The sequence below is a fragment of the Trachemys scripta genome, chromosome 3 (genome assembly GCF_013100865.1).
Source record: "Trachemys scripta elegans isolate TJP31775 chromosome 3, CAS_Tse_1.0, whole genome shotgun sequence".
NCBI classification, from domain to species: domain Eukaryota; kingdom Metazoa; phylum Chordata; order Testudines; family Emydidae; genus Trachemys; species Trachemys scripta.
In genome coordinates this window covers 107,808,728-107,832,494 of record NC_048300.1, presented here as the reverse complement: position 1 = coordinate 107,832,494, position 23,767 = coordinate 107,808,728, and the positions used below count along the sequence as shown (strand labels likewise).

General features: G+C 43.1%; 1 protein-coding gene across 3 annotated transcripts in view; it reads right to left on the bottom strand.

Annotated features, from left to right (window-relative positions):
• The window catches only part of SAMD3 (sterile alpha motif domain containing 3), an 81,609-nt gene that overhangs the window by 38,673 nt on the left and 19,169 nt on the right, over nt 1-23,767 (bottom strand). For 2 of the 3 annotated variants that reach the window (XM_034765686.1, XM_034765685.1), the window contains exons 2-4: nt 19,623-19,729; nt 18,666-18,855; nt 13,230-13,343 (exon numbers count right to left, since the gene is read on the bottom strand). In XM_034765686.1, the coding sequence (XP_034621577.1) occupies nt 13,230-13,343; nt 18,666-18,855; nt 19,623-19,701 (383 nt within the window). In that variant the 5' untranslated portion in view covers nt 19,702-19,729. Of the gene's footprint in view, nt 1-13,229; nt 13,344-14,766; nt 14,913-18,665; nt 18,856-19,622; nt 19,730-23,767 lie in introns of those variants that run through there. The other variant, XM_034765687.1, reaches the window with a different exon arrangement.

Here is a 23,767-nt window from a genome sequence, read left to right as displayed (position 1 = left end):
AAGATACACGAGCCTAGACCCTGAAACGACTTCCACATGTTTAATTTCAAATATGCCAGAAGTCCCATGAGTTCAGTGGGTCACCTCATAGGCACGTCTTTGCAGATTCAGAATCCAAACATATTTACATAAGAACATAAGAACAGCCAGACTGGGTCAGACCAATGGTCCATCTAGCCCAGTATCCTGTCTTCGGACTGTGGCCAATGACAGATGTTCAAAGGGACTGAATTGCCACGGCAATCAAGCGATCCATCCCATCATCCAGTCCCAGTTTCTGGCAATCAAGGGCTCAGGGTCAGGGACACCTGGACCTTATGATTGTGCCCCTGACCATCTTTGCTAATAGCCATTGATGGACCTATCCTCCATGAACGTATCTAATTCTTTTTTTAATCCAAGTTATATTTTGGTCTTCACAACATCCTCTGGCAATGAGTTCCATAGGTTGATTGTGTGCTGTGTGAAGTACTTCCTTTTGTTTGTTATAAATCTGCTGCCTATTTATTTCATTGGGTGGTCCCTAGGTTCTTGTTTTATGTAAACTTCCCTATTCACTTTCTCCACACCATTCATGATTTAATAGACCTCTGTCATATGCCCTTAGTCATCTCTTTTCCAAGCTGAATAGTCCCAGTCTTTTTAATCTCTCCTCATATGGAAGCTGCTCCATCCCGCTAATCATTGTTGTTGCCCGTCTCTGTACCTTTTCCAATTCTAACTTTTTTTTTTGAGATCGGAGAACCAGAACTGCACACAGTATTCAAGCTGTAGGTGTACCATGCATCTATATAGTGCATTAATAAACATATATTTACTGTCTTATCATCTGTCCTTTTCCTAACGGTTCCAAACATTGTTAGTTTTTTTTGGTTGCTGCTGCACACTGAGCAGATATTTTCAGAGAACTATCCACGATGACTCCAATAGATCTAATTTACAACCCATCACTTTATATGCGAAGTTGGGATTATGTTTTCCAATATGGATTACTTTGCATTCATCAGCATTGAATTTCATCGGCCATTTTGTTGCCAAGTCACTGAGTTTTGTGAGATCCCTTTGTAACTCTTCGCAATCTGCTTTGGACTTAACTATCTTGAGTAATTTTGTATCATCTAAAAACTTTGCCACCTGACTGTTTGCCCTTTTTTCCAGATCATTTAGGAGTACAGTATGTTGAACAGTACTGGTACCCTGTATAGACCCCTGTGGGACACCACTATTTACCGCTCTTCATTCTGAAAACTGACCATTTATTCCTACCCTTTATTTCCTATCTTTTAACCAGAACTGATCCATGAGAGGACCTTTCCGCTTATCCTAAGACTACTTACTTTGTTTAAGAGTTTGGTGAGGGACCTCAAAGACTTTCTGAGAGTCCAAGTACACTATACCAATTGGATCACCCTTGTCCACATGTTTGTTGATCCCCTCCAAAGAACTCTAATAGATTGGTGAGGCATGATTTCCCTTTACAAAAGCTCTCTTAATTCTTCCCCACCTGGAAAGGGAGTATTAGGAATAATGGAAGGTAACTTAAAAGGAGACTGCCTTGGTTAATTCAAAGACATTTTGTGCTAAATTCACAAAAATTTAGCAATTGGTTGATTATAATCAGTTAAGGAAGGTGGGAGGGAAATAGAGTAGGCTGAGGTTTGGCACATAATACAGAAATTTTCACTTCTAAGGCCACGTCTACAAACTTCGGCTGCTGCAAGTTATGTCAGCATAAACCACAATTAGTATCTCGTTTGTGCGGATACATATTTGGCTCCTTGCACTGGTACTGCACATACTCAACAGGGGTGCTTGTCTCAACTTGCCACCATCCAGCGCGTTGTCTTTTGGGAAGTTTTGACAATGTATGGTAGGGCAGAAACAAGTCGTTCAGAGATGGCTAGGAGCAAGGGTTCTTCTTCCCAGCATGCAACTTTCTCCATCCCATAATGTCATCTACATTTCTAATTTTTGCACCCTTTTCAAAAATCCCATGAAACCACAGGGCCTTCCTCACTGTCCGCATCACGGACAGAAGCATGAAGCCTCAGCACTATTGTCATGAACGTTGCAAGCACAGAGCACATGATCCCCTTGTATTTGCAGAGCTGCAAGAAGAACCGCATTGGTGGAGAACATGATGATTTCATGGAGAGCAGATTGCTGTGGAACATAGAGAAAACCAATTCAAGGCTGTTGGTGGAGTTCACAGAGCAGTTGCGGATGGCGGAGCACCACATCTGAGACCAAGAAACAAGTGGGATCACATGGTAATACAGGGTTGCGATGACGAGCAGTGGCTACAGAACTTTTGTATGTGAAAGGCCACATTCCTGGATCTGTGCGCCAAGCTCGCCCCAGCCTTCCGTCGCATGGTCAACATCATGAGTGCTCCACTGACAGTGGACAAATGAGTGGCGATCACACTGTAGAAACTTGCAAAGCCAGATTCCTACAGGTCAGTGGGGAATTGTTTTGGAGTTGGAAAATCCACTGTGGAAGCTGTTGTCATGCAAGTGTGCAGGGTCACTAATCTTCTCCTGCTACACAGAACTGTGACTCTCAGCAATGTGCAGGACATAGCAGATGGATCTGCAGCAACAGGGCTCCCAAACGGCAGTAGAGTGATGGCATGTGCATCCCTGGAACCAGCCCACCTTGCCACAGAGTACGTCAACAGAAAGGGCTACTTCTCTATGGTTATGCAAGTGTTGGTTGATCAAGGAAGTGCATGATGCTCACATCTTAAGAACACAGGACTGTTCAGCAAGCTGAAAGCAGGCACTTTTCTTTGCAAACTGGCGGATTACCATTGGTGATGTTGAAATGCCAACGGTGATGCTGGGGCACCCAATCTACCCTTTGCTGCCCTGACTCATGAAGCTGGCCACCTCAACAGCACCAAGGGAAGATTCACCCATCAGCTCAGCAGTTGCAGAATGACAGTTGAATGTGCTTTTGGTAGACTGAAGGGATGTTGGTTTGTTTACTCACAAGACTGGATCTCTGTGAGACAAACATCCCAAGGGTTATAGCTGCCTGCTGTGTCATGCATAATACTGGAAGGCAAAGGGGGGAAGTTTCCAATGGGGTGAATGGCAGAGGTGGAGCAGCTGTCTGCTGAGTTTGAACTGCCAGACACAAGGGTTTTTAGAAGAGCTCAATAAAGAGCTGTATGACTCAGGGAGACCTTGAAAGAGCACTTTAAGAGCAAGCCACAGTAATGTGTGGTGGTGTACTATGCTTTATCTGGCCCTGCAGTTTTGGGGACCATTAGGAACTGTCTGTATATTGTTGCACATCTATGAATATAACACGGTCAATGCACCTATTAATTTTGTGGTGCTTGCTGTACATTTATAATTATTATTGTGTTTGTCACTGATCCTATGAATTATGTCATAGTGTACAATAACAAGCAGCGGGTTCTTTCATTACCACTAGGCATTCTGCAGCATATGCTGGGAACTAATAGATACATTATTTTCCAAAAAATATTTTATTGAGTAACAAAGCCAGTGCAAAAACAAATAATCTGCGCAATTTAAAATCAAATACATTAAAATCTTAATTGATGAAAAAGAACATTCAGGTCCATCTTGGCTACACATACAGCAACTGTGGCTTTCACAGGTCAGTGTATGTGAAGCTGTGGTCGTCTTTAACGTCCCACGGTGTGAAGTGGTAGGAGTAGGGATGATGCCACGTGGAATGTAAAGGGTGTGTTGGAAGGTGCTAAAATGAAGTTCTCTGAGGACTGCAAAGGCGAGCTTGCAACTGCTGCACCTGTAGGTCCACAAGCATCTGCAGCATCTGTGTTTGCTGCTGGAGAGGCCCCATTATGTCCTGGTACATCTCCTGCTCCTTTTCCTGCTGTAACTTTCTCCTGTTTGCTCTTTCCTTCTCCGCGCCCTCTGCCCATGGCCTGATGCAGCACAGGCTTGCAAGATCTCATTGATGTCATCCCAAGTCCCCTTCTTTCTACTCCTTAACTGGCTCTGGCATTCCAGGGATGTGGTGGGGGAACAAAGGCCACAATGGCAGCAGCTACAGACAAAACACAGAGGTACCATTGTCAATATAGTGAGAATGGAAAAACGAAAGCTAAGATTCAGAACTCCCTTCCCTCGCTCACCTAAAGTTTTAAACAAGACATGCTTATTCACACTTCTGCTTGAGTGCTTGTGCACGGTGCCACCCATAGCACCCGCAATGGTAAGTATTGCCCACCAGAGGTGAGGGAAATGCTCGGTAGCATGAAACTATGACTACAGGGCAATGGCACTGAATACTGGCCCCATTTTCCACACGTGGTGGTGATGATTTTAGCTGATATTTCATTCCTGAGGGTAACAAAGGCTCAGAGAGCACAGATGCTGCTGGCGTCCTGAATCTGCCCGGCCCGTATGCTGCTATCATGTTTACTGCATGATGCCTGCTGATGTTATCACCGATTGGCATGAGAAAGCATCTTACCATGGAGGAAGAAATAAGGCTGCCATCCCTAGAAACCTTCAGGAGAGGATTCCAGAGTACCTCCATGAAAAATTCATCGAGATCTCTCAGAAGGATTCCAGGGACATCCCTGGGTACATAAACAAACTGTTCTACATGGTCCCGGGCCCCTCCCTCCCCATCTCCCACCCCACCTAACTCTACAGGGGAATGAAGAGCAGATAACAGCTCTACCTCTCTTTGTTGTACCTCTGCCTCTTCTAGTATGAGTAAATTAATGCAAAGTTGACCTGCTAAGTTAAGAGTGATATCAGTACATTATTGTAATGGGTAATACATTTATACACTTACCTGAGATTCCTTCCCCTGCATCAGGCTCACGTGTGCTCGGCTGCCAAGACTGACTGAATTGCAGTGGAACCTCCAACAGGTCCAGGTTCGCGGCATACTGTGAACCCCCAGTTACATGTCCCCCATCCTCCTCCTCTTCTTCGCTGTTCACACTATGAGTCTGTGACTCAGGCTCCTCCAAGGTATCCACAGTGGCATACAGGGCAGTGGTGGAGTCTCCGTCAAGGCATGCAGCTCTCTATAAAAGCGGCGGCATGCGGCTCAGCACCAGACTGACTGTTGGCCTCAAGGGCGGTACGTCTGCTGCAGTTACTTCACTTTCACATGGCACTGCTGCTGATCCTGTCATACCCCTTCTCCTGCATCCCCCATGACATAGATGTCCACATTTCTACAGCTGGTCTGTGACTGTGCCTGTACAGCCTCTTCTCCCCACAGGCTCAGGAGATCCTGTATGTCCTATCTGCTCCAGGCTGGGGCATATGGAGCGTGGAACCCTCCTGGTCAGCTGGGAAGCTGCACACAACAAGGGAGAGCTGCTAAGTGTGCTCGCCAAGCTGGACAATCAGGAAAAGGCATTTCAAAAAATCGCAGGGTTTTAGAGTAGGTGGGAAGGCAGGCTGGGTGGCTTCCAGTCTCAGTGACTCCTGGCCAATGCAGTTCACAATTGTGACCAAAGCAGACAGTGTTGGGCATTGAGGAACAGCTGCTGGAGGATTGTTAGGGTTAACATAGGTAACGCAGTGTCACTTGCACGGTGTTGACCTCAGAATGTTGACCATGGCTCGACACCACTCAGGGAGGTGGTGTAACTGCATTGCTGTAGTGGGGCATTTACACTGGTGGCAGACAAATTTAAGCACAGACACATGAACTACTGGGTCAATGAAAGGCAGCTTATGTTGACCTTACCTTGTAGTGTATACCAGGCTTAAGGCCTTCACTACCTTGGGCTGTAAACAGGAATTACAAGCCATGTGTAAACAGTTTCAGCTAAAATAGTTTCTAAGGCTACGTCTAAACTTAAAATGCTACGTCACTCAGAGGTGTGAACTTTTCACACCCCTGAGAGAGACGTGGATATGGCAATGTAACTTTTCAGTGTAGACCGACCCTAACATAGGCCTGATTTACCCTAAAATGGTCAACCCAGCTAGGGAGAGCTCAGTGGTTTGAGCATTGGTCTGCTAAACCCAGGGTTGTGAGTTCAATCCTTGAAGGGGCCATTTAGGGATTTGGGGTAAAAATCTGTCTGGGGACTGGTCCTGCTTTGAGCAGGGGGTTGGACTAGATGACCTCCTGAGGTCCCTTCCAACCCTGATATTCTATGATTCTATGTCGCTAAGGGGTGTGAAAAATTCATACCTTGCCCCATCAGTCTCTGAAAAATCCTCATGCTCCTGGAGCAATAAGGAAGAAGTACTTGATTAAGTTTAGATGAAGTCACCACAAAAAACCTCACAGTTGGGCAATTATGTTAAATAGGTGAAGTAGATCTAAATTAAACAATAGAGTTGGCTGGAATGAGATGCAACTAACAGCTTATCTACTTACAGAAGTGTTCACACACAAAGGGCTTGTCTTCACTGCCAGGGTAAGTAGACTTAAGTTATGCTACTCCAGCTACATAACTTAGGTCGACTTACCTCAGTGTCTTCACTGCACTGCGTTGATGAGAGACGCTCTACCATCGACTTACCTTAATCTTCTCGGGGAGCTGGACTACCAGGGTCGATGGGCGAGCGCTCTGCCGTCGATTTAGCAGGTCTCCACTAGACCCATTGAATCGACACCTGCTGCATTGATTGCAGCAGCGTTGATCTCCGCATAGTGAAGACCAGCCCAAAGCTGTGCCCATGTAATATCAAACTTTAGTTAAACCAGTGCAACTTGTGTGTTTAGTCCAGGCCTCACACAAGGAGAAGACTATTACAAATAGAAGTTTAACACCAAGAGCAATATAGTGCCCCCCAAAGTCTCTCGCATATCTGTAAGATCTTGGGACACAGACCAGGTTAACATATCTGAGAATGGATTTGTAAGTCTCACCTTACTTCAGAAAAAGGCATCCCATTGGTATAATAAACCCTATTAACTAGTTTGTAATGATGCAGTTTCTGTAGATTCCCATTTTATTTCACCTTCTCTCTGCTATGCTTGAAAGTCATGTGAAGCAAATGTTATAACTGTAATTCTCTTTGGCTTCATAGTATTCTCAGGGTGTTCCCACACAGTACATCTCTTGGGAACATAATACCATAAAGTAAGGTCATTATGGACCGAGCTGTTCTGTCTCCACTAACTGAACAAAAAGGTATGTGTTTGAATTACAGTCCCAATGCCATGGGGAACATTTTGTCTCACTGAAAGAAAAGCTATGGCGTTTGCACCCCTGTGGTGTCACCTTGGTTATCCAAGGATGGTTTTAGGCTGGATCGTATGGTTGAGCACATAATTAACACAGCCAAAAAGCTTCCGACAGCAAAATATATGGTGTACTTCGCACAAAGGCATGTTCCTGAATTAGCTGAAACTGATCATTTAAAAAAAAACCTTGGCATCAATGCAGACAGTTCACTCAAGACATCTGTGCAATGTACAGCAGAAGCCAAGAAACAGGATAAAATATTATACACATTGGTAATAATAACCCTTAAAGCCTCTGGGCATCTGAGTAAAGAAGAACAGTTTCCAATATCTATTTTGTTTGTTTACATAATTTAAATAAGATTTTGCTGGCTGAAAGCCAACTAGCTGTGCACATAACTAGGCTATTAACACAGGTTCCTCTCAATGTTGTTTCTGGTCTTCCTTGCTTCATTCCCTCCATGGGTTTGTTACACCCCTTTTCTGAATTTAAATTTCTTAATTTTTCTCAATTTTCCCTGATTTGGGAATGAACCCCAAACACACAGCTCCCTGAAAGCTACATAGAGCCCCACTGTGGGCCTCCAATTAGAGCTCGTTGAGCTTGGTCAGACAGAGCTCATTGCAGGAACAGTGATTGTAAACTCCCCAGGGCAAGACATGTCTATATGTTTGTATAGCATCTAACAAAGCCCCCTCTCCTCCTTCCCAATAGTGATAGACCCTCTTGGCATGGTCACAATACAAACAACATTATTTCTAGTAACATTTATTTTAAAATGAGTCACCTGTCCCAAAGGGTGGGACATCAGAAAACTTCAGCACTGCACTCAACACATTCTCAACATACTAATTAGGATGGAATAATAGTCAGGAAGGTTAGGATGGAGACTCCAGCTTGGTGGTAATGGTTGGGGGGGAGGGGCATGTGTGTGTTTCAGGTGGGTAGGAGAAAAAGATTCTGGGCCACTTGCTGTTGGATGAGCCTTATCTACATCTTATTTATTTATTGCTATATTTTGCCTGATGTTTTCGCTACTTAACTTCACTGGCCCATTGTAGCTCTTCTTGAATGTAGAAACAGGAAGAGCTGATGTCAGTCACAGTGTGAGACTCAGGGCAAGTCTATGCTAGAGCACTACATCGGTCGGCAGCTGTAGCGCACCTGGTGAAGACGTGCTATGCTGACAGGAGAGCACTCTCCTGTTGACATAATTACTCCACCTCAGCAAGAAGCAGAAGCTATGTTGGCAAGAGAGCATCTTCCACTGACATAGCACTGGTGTGGACAACACAAAACTTGCATCACTGGGGGGGAGGTTTCACACCTTTGAGCGATGGAAGTTATATCGACTTAGGCTGTAGTGTAGATCTGCCCTCAGAAAACCTCTCACTTACAGTTGGGAGAGGGAACCATAGCAGAGATACAAATATTAACTTTCAGTTAAGTTTTGTGGAACTGTAGTCACATTTTACAACCACCAGCTAAAAAAAACAGGCCGTGAAAATACAGGCAAAACTAATCAGATGACGCCCATGCTTTAAAGCCAGTTTCTAACATGGCTGATCCTTGACACAGCCAACTTTGCTTTGGAGGCAGTCAGGATTGCATTTTGTTTCTTACATTCTCAGGAGATGCTCCTTCTGTGCTTGGAGTGCAGCAGCAGCAACAGAAGGCTCGGGAGAGAAGAATTTTTCCTCATGAGTAAGACTGGCTGAATTGCCATCTAATCAGGCCATTTTATAGAAGAGAGAGAGAGAGCACATATATCTGTGCATCCATGAGAGAGAGTGAAATCTAGTGTATTGGAACAGAAGTACTTTTACAAATATATTTTGGGTTTCTGTAAGTCTCATTATTTACAGTAATCTTTGTGGAATTACCACATTACACACTTAATGTTTCCTTTAGGCCAGTAGTCCCCAATCTGTGGGGCGCGGAGGAACGTTTGGGGGTGGCGTTGCTAAGCATCTGGGCCAGCCCCCATGAGGGGTGGGGAGGGAGTGCCACCCAGTTCCGCTCCTGGCCCCTCGGCTCTGCTCTCGTCCCCTCTCCCAGCTATGGCCCCAGCCTCGGCCTCCTTACCCCTGTCTGCGTTCCTCCTCTCACAGCTGTTGCCCTGCTCCTGGCCCTGGGAGGGGGAGGCGCAGACAGGAGTTAAGTGTGGGGTGCTAGGTAAAAAGTTTGGGGACCACTGCTCTAAGCTGTTTGGAGGATTCAATTTATTTTTGTTAGAAAAAAGGGAGTTCGGTGGTTTAAGCTATCTGACTTAGAACAATAAGGGCCCACATAAAGAAACCCCAGGCTGACAGCATCAGATTGGTAATCAAGCTATCAAGCATTCAAAAATCATGAGTCAATCGCCCCAAAAATCATAGAGGTATTTTTTCTGTTTGTTTGTTTGAAATTCCCATGATTTTTAAGACAACAACTTGGGTGTGGGATGGTATTTGTATTCTGGTTTTTGACCCTCTAGAAGTCACATTTGCAAGAGCTAGAAGCTTTCAGATAAAGTGGGGGGTGAGGAGGGAGTTGAGGGGAGCAGTAGAAATTCTCATATAGACCATTGACTCCAATGAGCTGAGGCTTTAAGAGGGAAAAAAGAGTTGGAAATGCTGTAAACAATTATGCAAAAGGTGAAGCTGTAAATCTACCTAATTGGAAAAATAATTAGATTACCACATGTATTAGAAAATAGTTCTGATGGCCAGTGGTACCAATGGTAAGGAATTCGAAGTCTATTCAGATAAACTCCTAATGCATAGAAAGATCTGACAAACAGTCCAGCAGAAAATTTACAGGAACAATGTTTCAGATTAACAGTTTTCCCCTTGTTTTTCCAGCATGCATATAAATGAGTTTCAGATAGTGTTAGTCTCTTTCAGGATAGTCTATCTACATACAGATAATGGGGAATTAAAGAGCAAGACCTATGTTTGACAGTAGAAGACAAACACCTTCAAAACTACCCTCAATAGGACTAGCTATTAGCTGTATCACATAGGAGGTAAAATTGTTGATCTAAAAAGTTCCTCACACTTTTACAGCCACTCAATTAGTGTGTCAGGCAGGATTTGAAATGTGATGTGGTATCCTGTTAGCGAGCACAAATCTGTCCCACCGCCGAATATTTCACTCCAAGGCATTTGGACAGGAAGTCCATTATGCAACTCCTCACAAAAAAGTATGGAACACCTTTCTATTTTATATAAAGATTTATTCTCATATGAGAATCAATCTTTTATCAGGATGCCATTCCTGAAGGAAAACAGTTGGAATTTCATGAGAAGTGGATCCGATTTGTATATCATTTGGCATGCATGCCTTCAGAAACTGCATGTAGAACATAGGCCAATAAAAATGTGGGCTCTTGCAGAGCAGTCTCAGGTAACTATAAGAAACAATAACAGCTGCTGTCTCAGCAACAACACCGTCTCATATTGCCTTGAGCTGTGCAGGAGCTAGTACTCAGACAGAAAAGCAGTTATGAAAGAAGTGTTCATGGGAGCATTTTGTGTATCCTAAGTGGGTGTTCTCACAAAACAGCATTGCTACCGCTTTAACAAATTTTTACACAAGAAAACTTTAAGACCCTGGATACTCCACACTTTTTTGCTCTTACCCAATCTCTAAAAAATAATTTAACCATAGTGACCTCTGAGCTAATCAGTTGGATGCATAATGCAGTTTGATGACTCTTCAATAAAGGAAGAGAAGGGGTAAAATAAATTATGTTTTTGTTACACCAAGTTAACTGTTATTTTTGTGTTTAAACTATCAGAGCTAGACAGAGTCTCCCTCAATCTCTCTGTGATATCGAGAAGCATATTTTGAAGGTGGTTGTTAGGGCTTGTCTATATAGAGAAGTTTTATCAGGGTAAGGTAGAATGTGAATTTAAAATGCTATATTTTGACCAGTTTAACAATAGCAGTTTAACTATATTGGCCTAAATTCCTGTGTAGCAACCCCAAAGACTCTATTCTCTCTTTCAGTATATTACTACTACACTAGTTCAAATGAAGCCGTTTCCATGAGTAAAGGGAAAACATATATAAGAGAAAAATGTACAGAATTTAAACACTCCAAATATATAAAAACAGGAAAAAATGAACTAGTCCTGGAAGAAGATGAACAAAAGAAAAACCACTAAGAATCGCCCCCATAAACATTGGCAGAACTATCAGACTAACATTATGTTGAATTGTAATATCAGTAGTCAAAACAGGTTTTTCTTAAACTCCCAATCTATGTTTAAGAATTAAATAACCATCACCTCAGCAGTCAAACCCACAGCAACACCAGCTATAATCTCTCCCTAATGCTGTTTCTACACATAAAATACACCCCTAACCAGAGGCACCAACTTTCTGATTTCCAGGGGTACTTGACTCCTCCTTCCCCTCGAGGCCCCGCTCTCATGCCGCCTCTTCCCTCCCAGGTAGTTTGGTTGGTTTTTGTTAATAGAAGTGAAGTTTAATGTACATATGCCTGAGGAGATTATGCTGGCTGCATGCCAGTTGCCAAGGTTTCGAACAGGATGTATGAGCACACCTACACAGCAAATGGAAGTGTGATTATAACATGGGTAGGCATACCTATGCTAGCTTTAATTTGGCTAGTGCAAGTAACTATAGAAGTTGTGATGTGGCAGCATGGACTTCAGTACAGGCTGGCTGCCCCAGTACAAACCCATCTGGGACTCTGAGTACATACTTGAGTTGCTACCTTGTGCTGAAGCCTGCATTGCTGTGTGTGCACTACTATTGTTACCTGCGCTGGCTAGATTAAAGCTAGCATGGATATGTCTACCCACACTATAATCACACCTTAATTTGTTGTGTAGACTTACCCTGTGTTCTAGGAATTTTCATTAAGGGACTAGAAAAGCTGGTTAGATAGTCTGGATGGCTCCTCTGGTTGAAGTGGATAAAAGGGTTGAGTATTTTGCTTGAAGGCTCAAGGTTCACACTCAGGGCTGATCTACACTGAAAACCGACATCCAGCCCCAGAGCACCCACAGGAAAAAAAATAGTGGATGCTCAGCACCGATCAGTGGGCCCCGCCAATCAGCTCCTCTCCCTCCCCACAGCACCTTCCATCCACCAACGGGCCCCGCCGATCAGCTCCTCCCTTTGGCTCTTCATAAGAGACTGACAAATGAGAAACGTAGAAAAAAAAATTCTAACCAGACCACTTCACTTTTGAACCAGGACTCAGGTCTGCCCCTAGATAAGTGTGTTCCAATTCCTGCTTGTTTATCTGACAATTACACCTGTATATATGAAGACAGATTTGTACTAGGGATGTAAAATGTTAACCGGGTAATTGATAAGCATCAGTCTTACTGATAATGTATTCAGTTAATGGTTAAATGTCTAACGTGCACATTAAAAACGCCGCAGCAATACCATTTCATAATGCTTGTGGAACTAGGTTCTGCATTGTTAAGAATCCAGACCACTGCTATGGAACTGACGTCATAGGGTAGGAACTAGGGGTGCAGGGCGTGTTACAGCACCCCCCGTTTTACGCTGGGCTCCACTGTCACTCTGTACCTGGGGTCCTGGCTACCGGCCCCGTGCCTGAGGCTCCATTCCCAGCCCCATGCCCGCCCCCAGCTGTGGCCCCAGCCTCGGCCTCCTTACCCCTCTCCAGGTCTGGGTGCGGGGCCAGCAGCCAGGAACCTGGGCAGAGGGCTGGCAGCTCAGCCGGGACCGCGGGCAGAGGGCCAGCAGCTGAGACCCATGTAAAATGGGGGGGAGGGAGTGCTGTAGCACCCTCCACACCCTTAGTTCCCGTGCCTATGTTTGAATTTGTTAATGGTTAAATGTTTAACTGATACCATTTTAATAATTTAAATGGTTACTTTTTTAAAATTCTATTTACATCCCTAATTTGTACTTCAGTATTTAGGGACAGACCAGTTCACTTTTCTGATGGAGTCTATAGGACTTCCTGGCAATGTGGAATAACTTCATAGTCTCATCAGCAAAACAGAAATGTAATGCGGTTTTCAGAACATAAGTAGAATTAGCAAATGCACTATAAACTCACTTCTGCTTTAGCACTCTTCGGTCAATTAATCCACCATCATACTTTTCAGTTGGAGAGATATAACCTGTCTGCTCCGTAGGACTAAAAGCACTGAACACCTGGATGCCCATGGAGCTGGAAGAGAAGGAATTTCATTGGTGAGCTGTACACTTTGCAAAGCTTGTACAAAGAGATATACTCTAAGGGTACATCTACACTACAGCGGGGAGTCGATTTAAGATACGCAAATTCAGCTACGTGAATAGCGTAGCTGCATTCGTCGTATTGCAGCCGACTTACCCCGTTGTGAGGACGGCGGCAAAATCGACTTCTGCCGCTTTTTGTCGGCGGCGCTTACTACCACCTCCGCTGGTGGAGTTAGAGCGCCGATTCGGGTATCGATTGTCGCGTCCCAACGGGACGCGATAAATCGATCCCCGAGAGGTCGATTTCTACCCGCCGATTCAGGCGGGTAGTATAGACCAGACCTAAGATTCCAAAATACCTGTTGCAAAAATAGCAAATGCAAAAACATTAACATGTTGAATAGTCCTTAAGTGACGCTGATGTGTCTGAAGTGGCTGATGAATTAAATTAAATTAATCATTAGATCCAGCCAACTTAAAAGGGAAACTAAAGAAATATTGCTAAGAGATGTTCTAATCAAGACATGTAATTACAGAGAAGTAAATCACAATATTTTTAAAGTTTCATAGATACTGCAGCTTCTTGATTATTTTTTCTGCTATATTTAGTGTCTGATGTCTTCTAACTTACAGGAAACAGTTCACCATTACAACACATGATAAAACAAGAGACTTGCAGAGTGTTGTAAGGCAGGCTCTATTAAACTAGGGATATGTCTTCACTACCAACGTTAAAGCACTGCCACGGCAGTACTTTAAGGTGGATGTCTAGTCGCGGCACCAACGCTGGGAGAGAGCTCTCCCAGCACTGTAAAAAAACCACCCCCACGAGGGGAGTAGCTACCAGCGCTGGTGCACTGTCTATACTGCCACTTTATAGCACTGAAACTTGCATCACTCAGGGGTGTGTTTTTTCACACCTCTGAGCAAGAAAGTTTCAGTGCTGTAAAGTGGCAGTGTAGACAAGGCCCAAGAGAGCTGTTCTCTTCACTGCTTCTGTAGGCTGAGCTCATTGCACACATCAGGCACTACTTGTATTTTCAGGGACTCCCGGCAACTCCTCCCTGCTGTGCCAGGGGCTCCGTGTGTCCCCCATTCTCCACCCATTCCTCTCACCCCCATTTTGCACCCATGACATGTGCTCTCTGTGCCCTCCACATTATTTCTTTTTTTTCTACCTGGGGAGGAGAAGTCCTTCAGCATGGGAAGGTGTTAATGGCTGCCATCAACCAGTTCTTTGATATTTGGATAATTACAGACCTGACTGAAGCAGATAGCTCTGGTAAGCAGATACAAGGGCTTCCAAAGGTCAATTTTCATTGAAATCAGTAGGGTTTGCCCCATTGCAGCCTAGAACATTCCCCATAATTTTGGAATTGATCAGACGCAGTGTTTAAAAGTTATCATATTACCTAAAGAAAAATGACATCAAGTTGAGAGCGGGTAGCACCTTGCTTCGCTCTGCCAAAAAAATAACAGATTCTGTTCTATCCTACATCAGACTGGACCTTCTGCTAAGAACAGTAAAAAAGCAGCTCTCATTGAGACCTCTGAGACACTGAAACGGAAACATTCGTAAATATATCATTTCCAGCATTGTTGGAGAAAATGTTCTTGTGATTTCCTTGAACCTGAATATTAGGGAAGTCTGGACCCATCGCCAGTTGCAACATAGAAGTGTTCCAGCTATTTATAATATAGATCTTGAAGACTTCTTTGCATGCCATCTCTGCAGCATCTTTTAAGTCTGAAGAACACTGTCTGCAGTGGTGTGCAAAATCACTGTTCCATCTACAGTAGTGGACAAACTAATACAACTGGTGCATGGGGACCTGTTGCTGACAAGTGACCTCAAGAACAGGCCTGTTTGAGTGCAGATTTCCTTTTCAGTGGGCCTTTTCATTTTCCCTAGTCATTTTTTCAAACAACTCACTTAAGTCAGAGCAACCAGATATCTTCTTAATGTGGCTTCAGGCTCCCAACTGAACTTGGGAGCAGTTAGTCTACAGATAACTGATGTATGAAATTCCATATGTGGCCATGAAGACACCATGCAAACAGCTCCTCTGGTGCTAGTGCACATGCAGGTACACTCTGACCTCACAATTAGCGATAGGCCCAAGGCATTAAGCCCAGATCCAGATACTGATCCAGACTTCATAGGACGTGTTTCAGATACAGTATTTCTGGTCAAGTTCATCACCTCTACCCTTAGTATTTTTATATAGTGACTATTCATTTAGGTGCCTACAGTACTCTATCCAACTAATGCAGTTCTCATTTTATAAGCAGGACCTAAGCTGACTTTGTACAAAATGCCTGCTCTTAGAAATCACCTGACAACCAAAAGACAGCAAACAACAGAAAGGAAGAGAACTTAAAGAGTGGCAGGCCAAGAAAGCACCCATGAACATTAAGAAAGGCTTTCATGTAAGAAGGAATGGAGGCAGAAGAAAGGATGAAGGACATATTGCTTACAGTGTGACAGATGCTTTGCCATAGGATGCTGCAAAAAGCAAGCCAGGTTGTGCAGCCAATATGCAATTAAGGGCTCTGTAATCTGGTCTAGTGTCAGCAAGCGAACAGTGAAAAAAATGAATCCGTTTTGTGCACGTGTATATATTATATAATAGATCTGTGCATTTCTGTTTTCCCCCCCCCAAATAATCTGATTCTCTATGTCAAAAGGTGGTTTGCAGGAAAACCATTAATGTTAAAAGTAAAAAAAAAATTATTACAGTGCTCCAAAATCACAGATAGCACAAATTCTGGTTTCTAGAGAATGAAACAAAGTCAAAGAAAGAATTCCTAAAAAAAGTTTGTGCAGCATACATATTTATTACACATACACAAACCTATGTTAAAAGAACATTATTAAAGTTGCAAAGTCAAGCATTCATAAAGTAGGAAATTCCAAAACTAAGATTGCCTGTGGAACCTCTATTCAGCCACCTTGTATGAATCCATTTATGAAACAATCATTAATTATATCATCACATACTATTTTTTCCACAGGATTCTGCTTCATTGAGTGCACAGAATGGATTGTGGTCACTTATTGAGCAACTATTCAATATTTTGTTTTCCCCACATTGCTCAAAGTGAGGCTCCAGGCTTTATTTAATGAATACTATTTATATCCTGCGATGAAGACAGTATTCTTTTTCTCACGGTCTTTGGTGCTCATCACTATAGTATGAGTGCTTCACAAACATTAATGAATTTATTTTCAAAACACATCTGTGAGATGAAGGAGAATTATTATGCCCATTTTATTATCCTATGGGGACCTGAAGCACAGAAAAATTTAAGTCAAAAGTATCCACTAGTTCTGGGTGCCCAATCTGAGATGCTAGGACCTGATTTTCAGAATACTTAGTATTATGTAGCACGTAATATATCCAAAGCACAACTCTCATTGATGTCAGTTGCAGGTGTGAGTGCTCAGCACTTCTGTAAATCAGACCCCTAGGGGCTCAAGTCACATGCCCAGAAAATGAGGCACACACAGTTAGGTGGTCAACCTGTGAAAAATTTCATTTAAATATCCTTGACTAATATCATATTGGAGCTCTGAGGCAGAAGCAGGGATAGAATCCAATTTGCCAGGGCAGCATTCAACTGCCTTAACTACAAGACCATCCTTTCTCTGCCTCTTTCAGTACACACCTTCCAACTTCTGCAACAAACGAAGCAGGGGTTCGACAGCCAACATCCTTCGCTACACAACCCAGCATCACCCTCAGAGCAGGTCCATGCAGTGCACTGAATGAGGCAAAGATGAGGTGGGGTGGGGGTCGAAGGGGATAAATGTGATCATGCAATTAAAAACAGTATCATAATGTATGCACACAAGGGGGCCAAATTAAAAGTACCATGCTCTATCTGGACCACCAATAGACAGGGATTGGACACTTTGCTCGGGGGAAGGGGGCATTCATAGATATTTGCTGACACCAGAGGAACAGACACACTCAGGAATTCTTGAGTTCCATTCCAGGCTCTGGAGGGCACAGACTTTTCCAAGCATGCTAAAGAGTGACCTGTTCTGCTCTATCTCCTCCAACCTGTCCCTGTTCCGGTCCTGTCTCATCCCCACCCCTGACTCATCCACTGAATCCCATCCTCACTTAGGCTTTGTCTACACTAGAGACCTTACAGCAGCACAGCAGTACCACTGTTGTAAGGTCTCTGTGCCATCGGGAGAAAGTTCTCCCACCAACATAATTAAACCATCTCTAAAAACCAGGAAATCCTAGCACCTCCCTGCCCCCTCCCCCCAATTCCCAGTCTGAGCCCCCACCACATTTTCCCTCTCCTCCCCCTACCAGCCTCAAGTCCAAGACTCTGCCACCCCCAGGTCCAAGTCCCAGTCTTCCTGCACCTCCTTGTCCTAATCTATTTTCCCTACCCCCTTCCGTAGATCTGGCTCTTGTCCTCCCTGCATTCGAATTGGGCAGCTTCCTCCTCCAGGCTCCCCAGCAGAAGGCTCATTGAAAGCACAGGAGAGACAGGCCTTGTCAACTGTGCTCTCTGTTCAGGTACTCACAGATGAACCTGGCCCAGCGCACAGCAGCACAGAGCTGCAATTGCAGGGAAATTACAGTTGAACCCTGGACTGGAACATGCCCAGTGCAGTCAGAATCTTTGGGAAATTCAGCAGGCACAATCTTCTAAAATGTCTCTATTGAGCATTTGTGAACTGAGATTTTTCAAAGACTTATAACCTGGCCAAATTTGGGTGGATTTTCCAAGAATGGTAAAAGGCCCATCCCTGACACAAAGGCTGCCCCTCTGCCAAATTTCAAGTCCCCTCTCCAAACTATGAGTCGAGAACATTTAGAAGAAAAGGTCCCACAATATTTTTAACAGGGTCAAGTCCCCAGACCTTTTTAAAGTGGCAAAACATTTCTCCACAGCCTCATACTCAGGAACGTCTGAATTGTTTTGGAAGACTGGGCGGGGGGGGGAGGGGGAGGGTGGTTAGAAATTAAGTCAGACATCCAGCATGGAATGTTTCAGCTAAAATGGTTATAGTCTGGCAAAGTTATAAACAACTGATTACAAAGTATTGTAAGGGCGATCAGCCCCACCTATAACAACTTGTGCAGCAATGTTTACATCATGTCTAAACCCACAAAGTATTAAATTAAACATTTCAGCTGGAGTTCAAATTGTACAGAAGTTATATAACTTAACTATATAACATATTAGCTATGGAGCTAATGAATGCCAGCATGAAAACACAGAGGGAAGATTACAGCCATACTTAAACAGAATAATATTTTGTTTCACGCATAGACAGACTCACCCACTGTTTGCTTCTGGTGACTTTGGAGGAGTTATTTCACAACTGTAAGTAAAAGATTGTAGTCCATTATTCTGTTGCTGGTATTTATTAATCAGATCCATTAGTACTGCTTGGTGCCCAATTTTCTTCACCAGCTGCTGCACCATCCGATCATTAAGAGCCAAAAGAGCTGCTCCGCTCACTTCTTCCTCTGAAAATTGAAGAGAAAAATATCCTTACGTATTACTGTGTAGTAAGATTCTGAATACCTAATACAACATGATGTTACAAGGTAGGTGGTTCTCAAAGGTAAACAGAGTTAGTTCTTCAACATCAACTGTAACACAAGATCATTTGTTTTCGCTACTATCCCTTCCAAAAAGCTGGGCAAGAATTTTAACTTATTTTACAAATTAGTGGTTTGATGTCTTCCAGTAACAAAATTCTGTGCCTTAGACACAAAGCAATTGACAAACTGGATATTTTAATATGTTAAGGAAGGCTTATTTACAATATACTGGTATTTTGTTAATGAGGGAAAACATTTTAGAGATTGCACAGCATGTTTGAGTGCCAATCTCTCTCAATCCTTTGTACAGTACCATAAAACAAACTTTTACATATCAAAGTTGCATCACTACAAACACAGATATTAAATATAAAATGGCCCTAAACAAATGCCAGTAAACCCAATTTTGTTCCTAGAAGGTGTATATGTTTATAGGTTTTCAGTCCCTCTCATAGCAGTTCTTCCAGACTATTCATAATAAATTTACAACCTCATTTTGATTTATCAGGTCTGTCCTCTCCCTAATAAATTCTGTTAAAAGCTGAAGTTACCCAACAGCAATTAAATACAAACAAACAAAACTGAATACTATCCATAAACAAGAAATTAGACGGTGGAAATTAAAAAACAGACTATACTTTTTTTCAAGCAGAGAGACAGGAAATACACATTTAACAAAAAAGACTTACCACGAAACTTAGGAACTAATTCTCCTAAATTTCTCTGCACCAACCAGTTGCAGACTTCATCAACTGACCAACTTTCCATCTTCAGGTGCTGCAATGGTAAAATTCCACTGTGGAATGAAAATAAAGGAATGTTTTATTTTTATGCTCCACTCCAGAGTCAGCTTCCCAAGACAACAGAATGCTCAGTCTTTCTGAGGCAGTGTTACATGCTCTGAGTAAAAACATGTATTGAGAAATAAAGCTGCTATTTACCTGCTAAAGTAATATCTATTTCAAGCAGCCAATTTTTCCAATTCCTTCTTTCTTCCCCTCCCCTTCTTTTCCTCCCTGATTTCCCTCTGTTCCTCTAACAAAAAACCTCATTCTTTATTACACAGAATGCTACCTGATCCTGTACCATTAACTCCCAGGTTTCCACACAAAGAAGAGAAAGGTGTGAAATTCACCACCACGCTCATCAGGAAATGGCTGACATTTTACAGAAAAAAAAAAACGGATCAGATAAGAGTCTGTCACATATATGTTTATAGTAAATCGAGCACATTAACCCTCTCTCCACTACCAGGCAGTTAGTCAAGTGAACACTTAAATCTTGATTACAAACAATTAGGGGCAATAAAAGCCTCTGGAAAATCCGGGGGAGGGGCAGACTACTTTTGTTGTTCACCATTCACACATTCTGTCTCAGGCTCAAACTATTGGTACGAAATGCATGTCACATGGATCATAATGATATTAGAGCAAATAGAAGGGCCCATTCTAGGAGGGACTCAGTTCCTTCATCTCCTATTTGATGGGACTGAGGGGACTGAGCACCATCCAGAATCGAGTCCTTAGGCATCCTACTTGCTGTACCCAAATATTTTTATATTCCATGTGCCATATAGTCCTTCTCTAAAGAGCATGTCTGTTCTGATCTACTTATTTGAAACCAAGGTAAACCAAACCATGATAAGTCACTTCTTACCCCAAAACATCACTAGGAGTTTGCACTGTTTTTCAATTTTTAAAAGAAAGGCCTATACAGATTAAAGGCCATCAACTGAAATGCCTTAAGCATTACAATCCCTCCCTCCATAATAGCTTGAAATAAGATTCTTAACTTTATTTTTATTGATTTATTTAATCTGCTTTTAATTTGGTTTTAAAATGCCCAAGATGGTCAGTAACTTTAAGTAAGTAAGTAAACAAATAAATAATTAAATTTAAAAAATGAACAACTGCACTGGAAAGATCTGATGTGCTTATACAGAGAAATTGCCTTCCCATCTTTATGACTCTTTTACAATTAAAACTCTAGAGAGACACCACTGTCATGAGTGTTTTTTTAATTTTTTTAATACTAAATTGATGTAATTTGGCTCTGCTGCATGGAAGTCAAGCACTCGCTGAATGCCATGGCAAATTTTAAAGAGCTAGAGAATTAGTTTCTAAGTAATCAGAGAGGCAAAAACATTAGCTGACTCAAGAGAACTTTTTGGGTGGGCTAATCATTTTCCTTCCAGGTGACATTAGATATACTAGACCCAACATTTTCTTACAATGCAGACATACATAAGGCCCTGATTCTGCAATGAACTCCATGCAGGTAACAGGGTCTGCCCATGTAAAGTTCATTGCAGGATGAGAGTCACAATTTGTCATACTGTAGGAGGGCAAAAAACATACCAAACTTGAGAATAGGCAGTTACATGCTTCAATAATAATTCTTTCCCCCACACACCCCATTAGTTTTTAAATAATTAGAATAATTTAAAGTTCATCCATCTAAGATAAATATGCTTCAGAAACTGAAAAGGGTTAAATTAAAAAGGAATGTCTTTCTGAATTACAAGAGTGGATTTAATTTGATATGACAACAGTAGCCATACAACTCCTCCCCCAGGCTAAGCTGCAATAACAGGGTGTGAAAAGTCATTATTTGCTGAGAACTCTGGTGTAAATTAAAAATCACACCTTCCTGTCACACTTCTTGCTTCCTTGTGAAGAGTAGGACAAAAAAAAAGCGTCTAAAAACTTGAAAGATAAAACAGAATGCAGAAGATACTTGCCTTAAGAGCCAAACAATAATAAAAAAGTAAAATACTTTAAAATGGGAAACTGCCATGGCCCATACTATAAGAGCATTTTTAATCAGGTCATACAAAAATGCCAAATACTGTAGTTAACTGCAGCTATAAAAAGGGCCTGAACATGTAGCATGTGTAGTTACCCATTTTGCATGCAAATGACAGTCTATGCATGGAAATGCAGGTTCTGCACATTATTTTAAATGACGGCAGTTTACAGGAGTCATGTTTGAAAATTACACTTATACAAACGTTCATTACATACATACACTTCAAAGTATTTAACAACCACAGCTTAGTTTACAGATGCTTTAATACGGTAAAGGTAATGCGGGGAGAATAGAGAGCCCACCACTATTCTGGCAGAGTTATGGAGCCAGCTAGAAACATTGAACATGGATATTGATATTCAGGCTCTGTGCTGCATAATTATTATTCACCGTAGAAACGTAGGCTGGAAGGGACCTCAAGGGATCATCTAGTCCAGCCCTCTGCGCTGAGGCAGGACCAAGTAAACCTAGATCATCCCTGACAGTTCTTTGTCCAACCTGTTCTCAAAAACCTCCAGTGATGGGGACTCCACAACCTCCACTGGAAGCCAATTCCAGAGCGTTACTACCCTTATAGTAAGAATTTTTTTCCTAATATCTAACCTAAATCTCCCTTGCTACAGATTAAGCCCATTACTTCTTGTTCTACCAACAGTGGCCATGGAGAACAACTGATCACAGTCCTCAGCATATTAGAAAACTATTATCGGGCTCCCCCACAATCCTTTTTTCTCAAGACTAAACATGCCCATTTTTTAACCTTTCCTTATATGTCAGGTTTTCTAAACATTTTATCATTTTTGTTGCTCATGTTTATTACAGTAGAGCATAAGGACCAACCACGAATGGGGCCCTATTGCGCTGGTTACTGTACAAACAGTAGTAGAAGATATAGTTATATACTATCAGTCCTTCAGAAGCAGAACAAAAAAAGTCAGCAGAAGCAATGCTTTTAGCAATGTAGACCATAAAGTACAGATTGAACTCAGCATAGAGCTTCAATTTTCAAGAGCTCCTGCCTGTTTATGATTACTGCAATACAGCGTTAGCACCCGTTCTTCAAACATTTACTACTGGGGAGAGAACCTATTAGTCGAAGTAGACATCAGCAGAATCCCACTGACATCCTCAGGACTACTCATGATAGTTAGTGCTTTTAGAATCAGTCCTCAGTTTAGAGCACGGATAGGGAACCTTTTTTCTATCGGGGCCACTGACCCACAGAAAAAAATCAATCGGGGGCCACACACAGTCCCGTAGTGGGGACAGGGGTACGAAGGCTCAGGGTTTCCCCTAGGCTCTGTGGTGGGGCCAGAAATTAGAGCTTCGGGGTGCGAGAGGGGGCTCTGGGCTGGGGCAGGGAGTTAGGCTGTGGGAGGGGGTTCCAACCTGGGGCAGGAGCTTGGGGTGCGGGAGAAGGTTTGGGGTGCTTACCAGGTGGCGCTTACCTCAGGCAGCTCCCGGTGGGCAGCGCAGCGAGTTTAAGGCAGGCTCCCTGCCTGCCTTGGCTGCACACTGCTCCCAGAAGCAGCCGGCACATCCGGCCCCTAGGCAGAGAGGCCAGGAGGCTCTACACAGTGCACGCTGCCTGCCCCCATGGGCACTACCCCTGCAGCTCCCATTGGCCACGATTCCCGGCCAATGAGAGCTGCGGACGCAGCGCTAGGGGGCGGCAGCATCACGCAGAGCTTCCCTGATCACCCCTCCACATAGGGGCCGCAGAGACATGCTAGCAAGCTGGTGCTCACGGCTCCAGCCTGGCAGAGGGGCACCAAGGCTTGGGGCTTTCAGCCCACGGTGTGGAGACCTGCCGCGGGCCAGACAAAGGGAAGCAGCAGGCAGGATCCGGCCTGCGGGCCGGAGGTTCCCCATCACTGCTTTAGATTAAAAGATCGGGAGTTTATTTTCTCAAAGTAAACTAAGTTAAATTTTAAAAAATTTCCCTAGAAGTGAGAGCCTCATTTTTTGAGCACTTTATCTCCAAAACACCTTTTCTGATTCAACTCTTCTGAATACATCTTGTCAT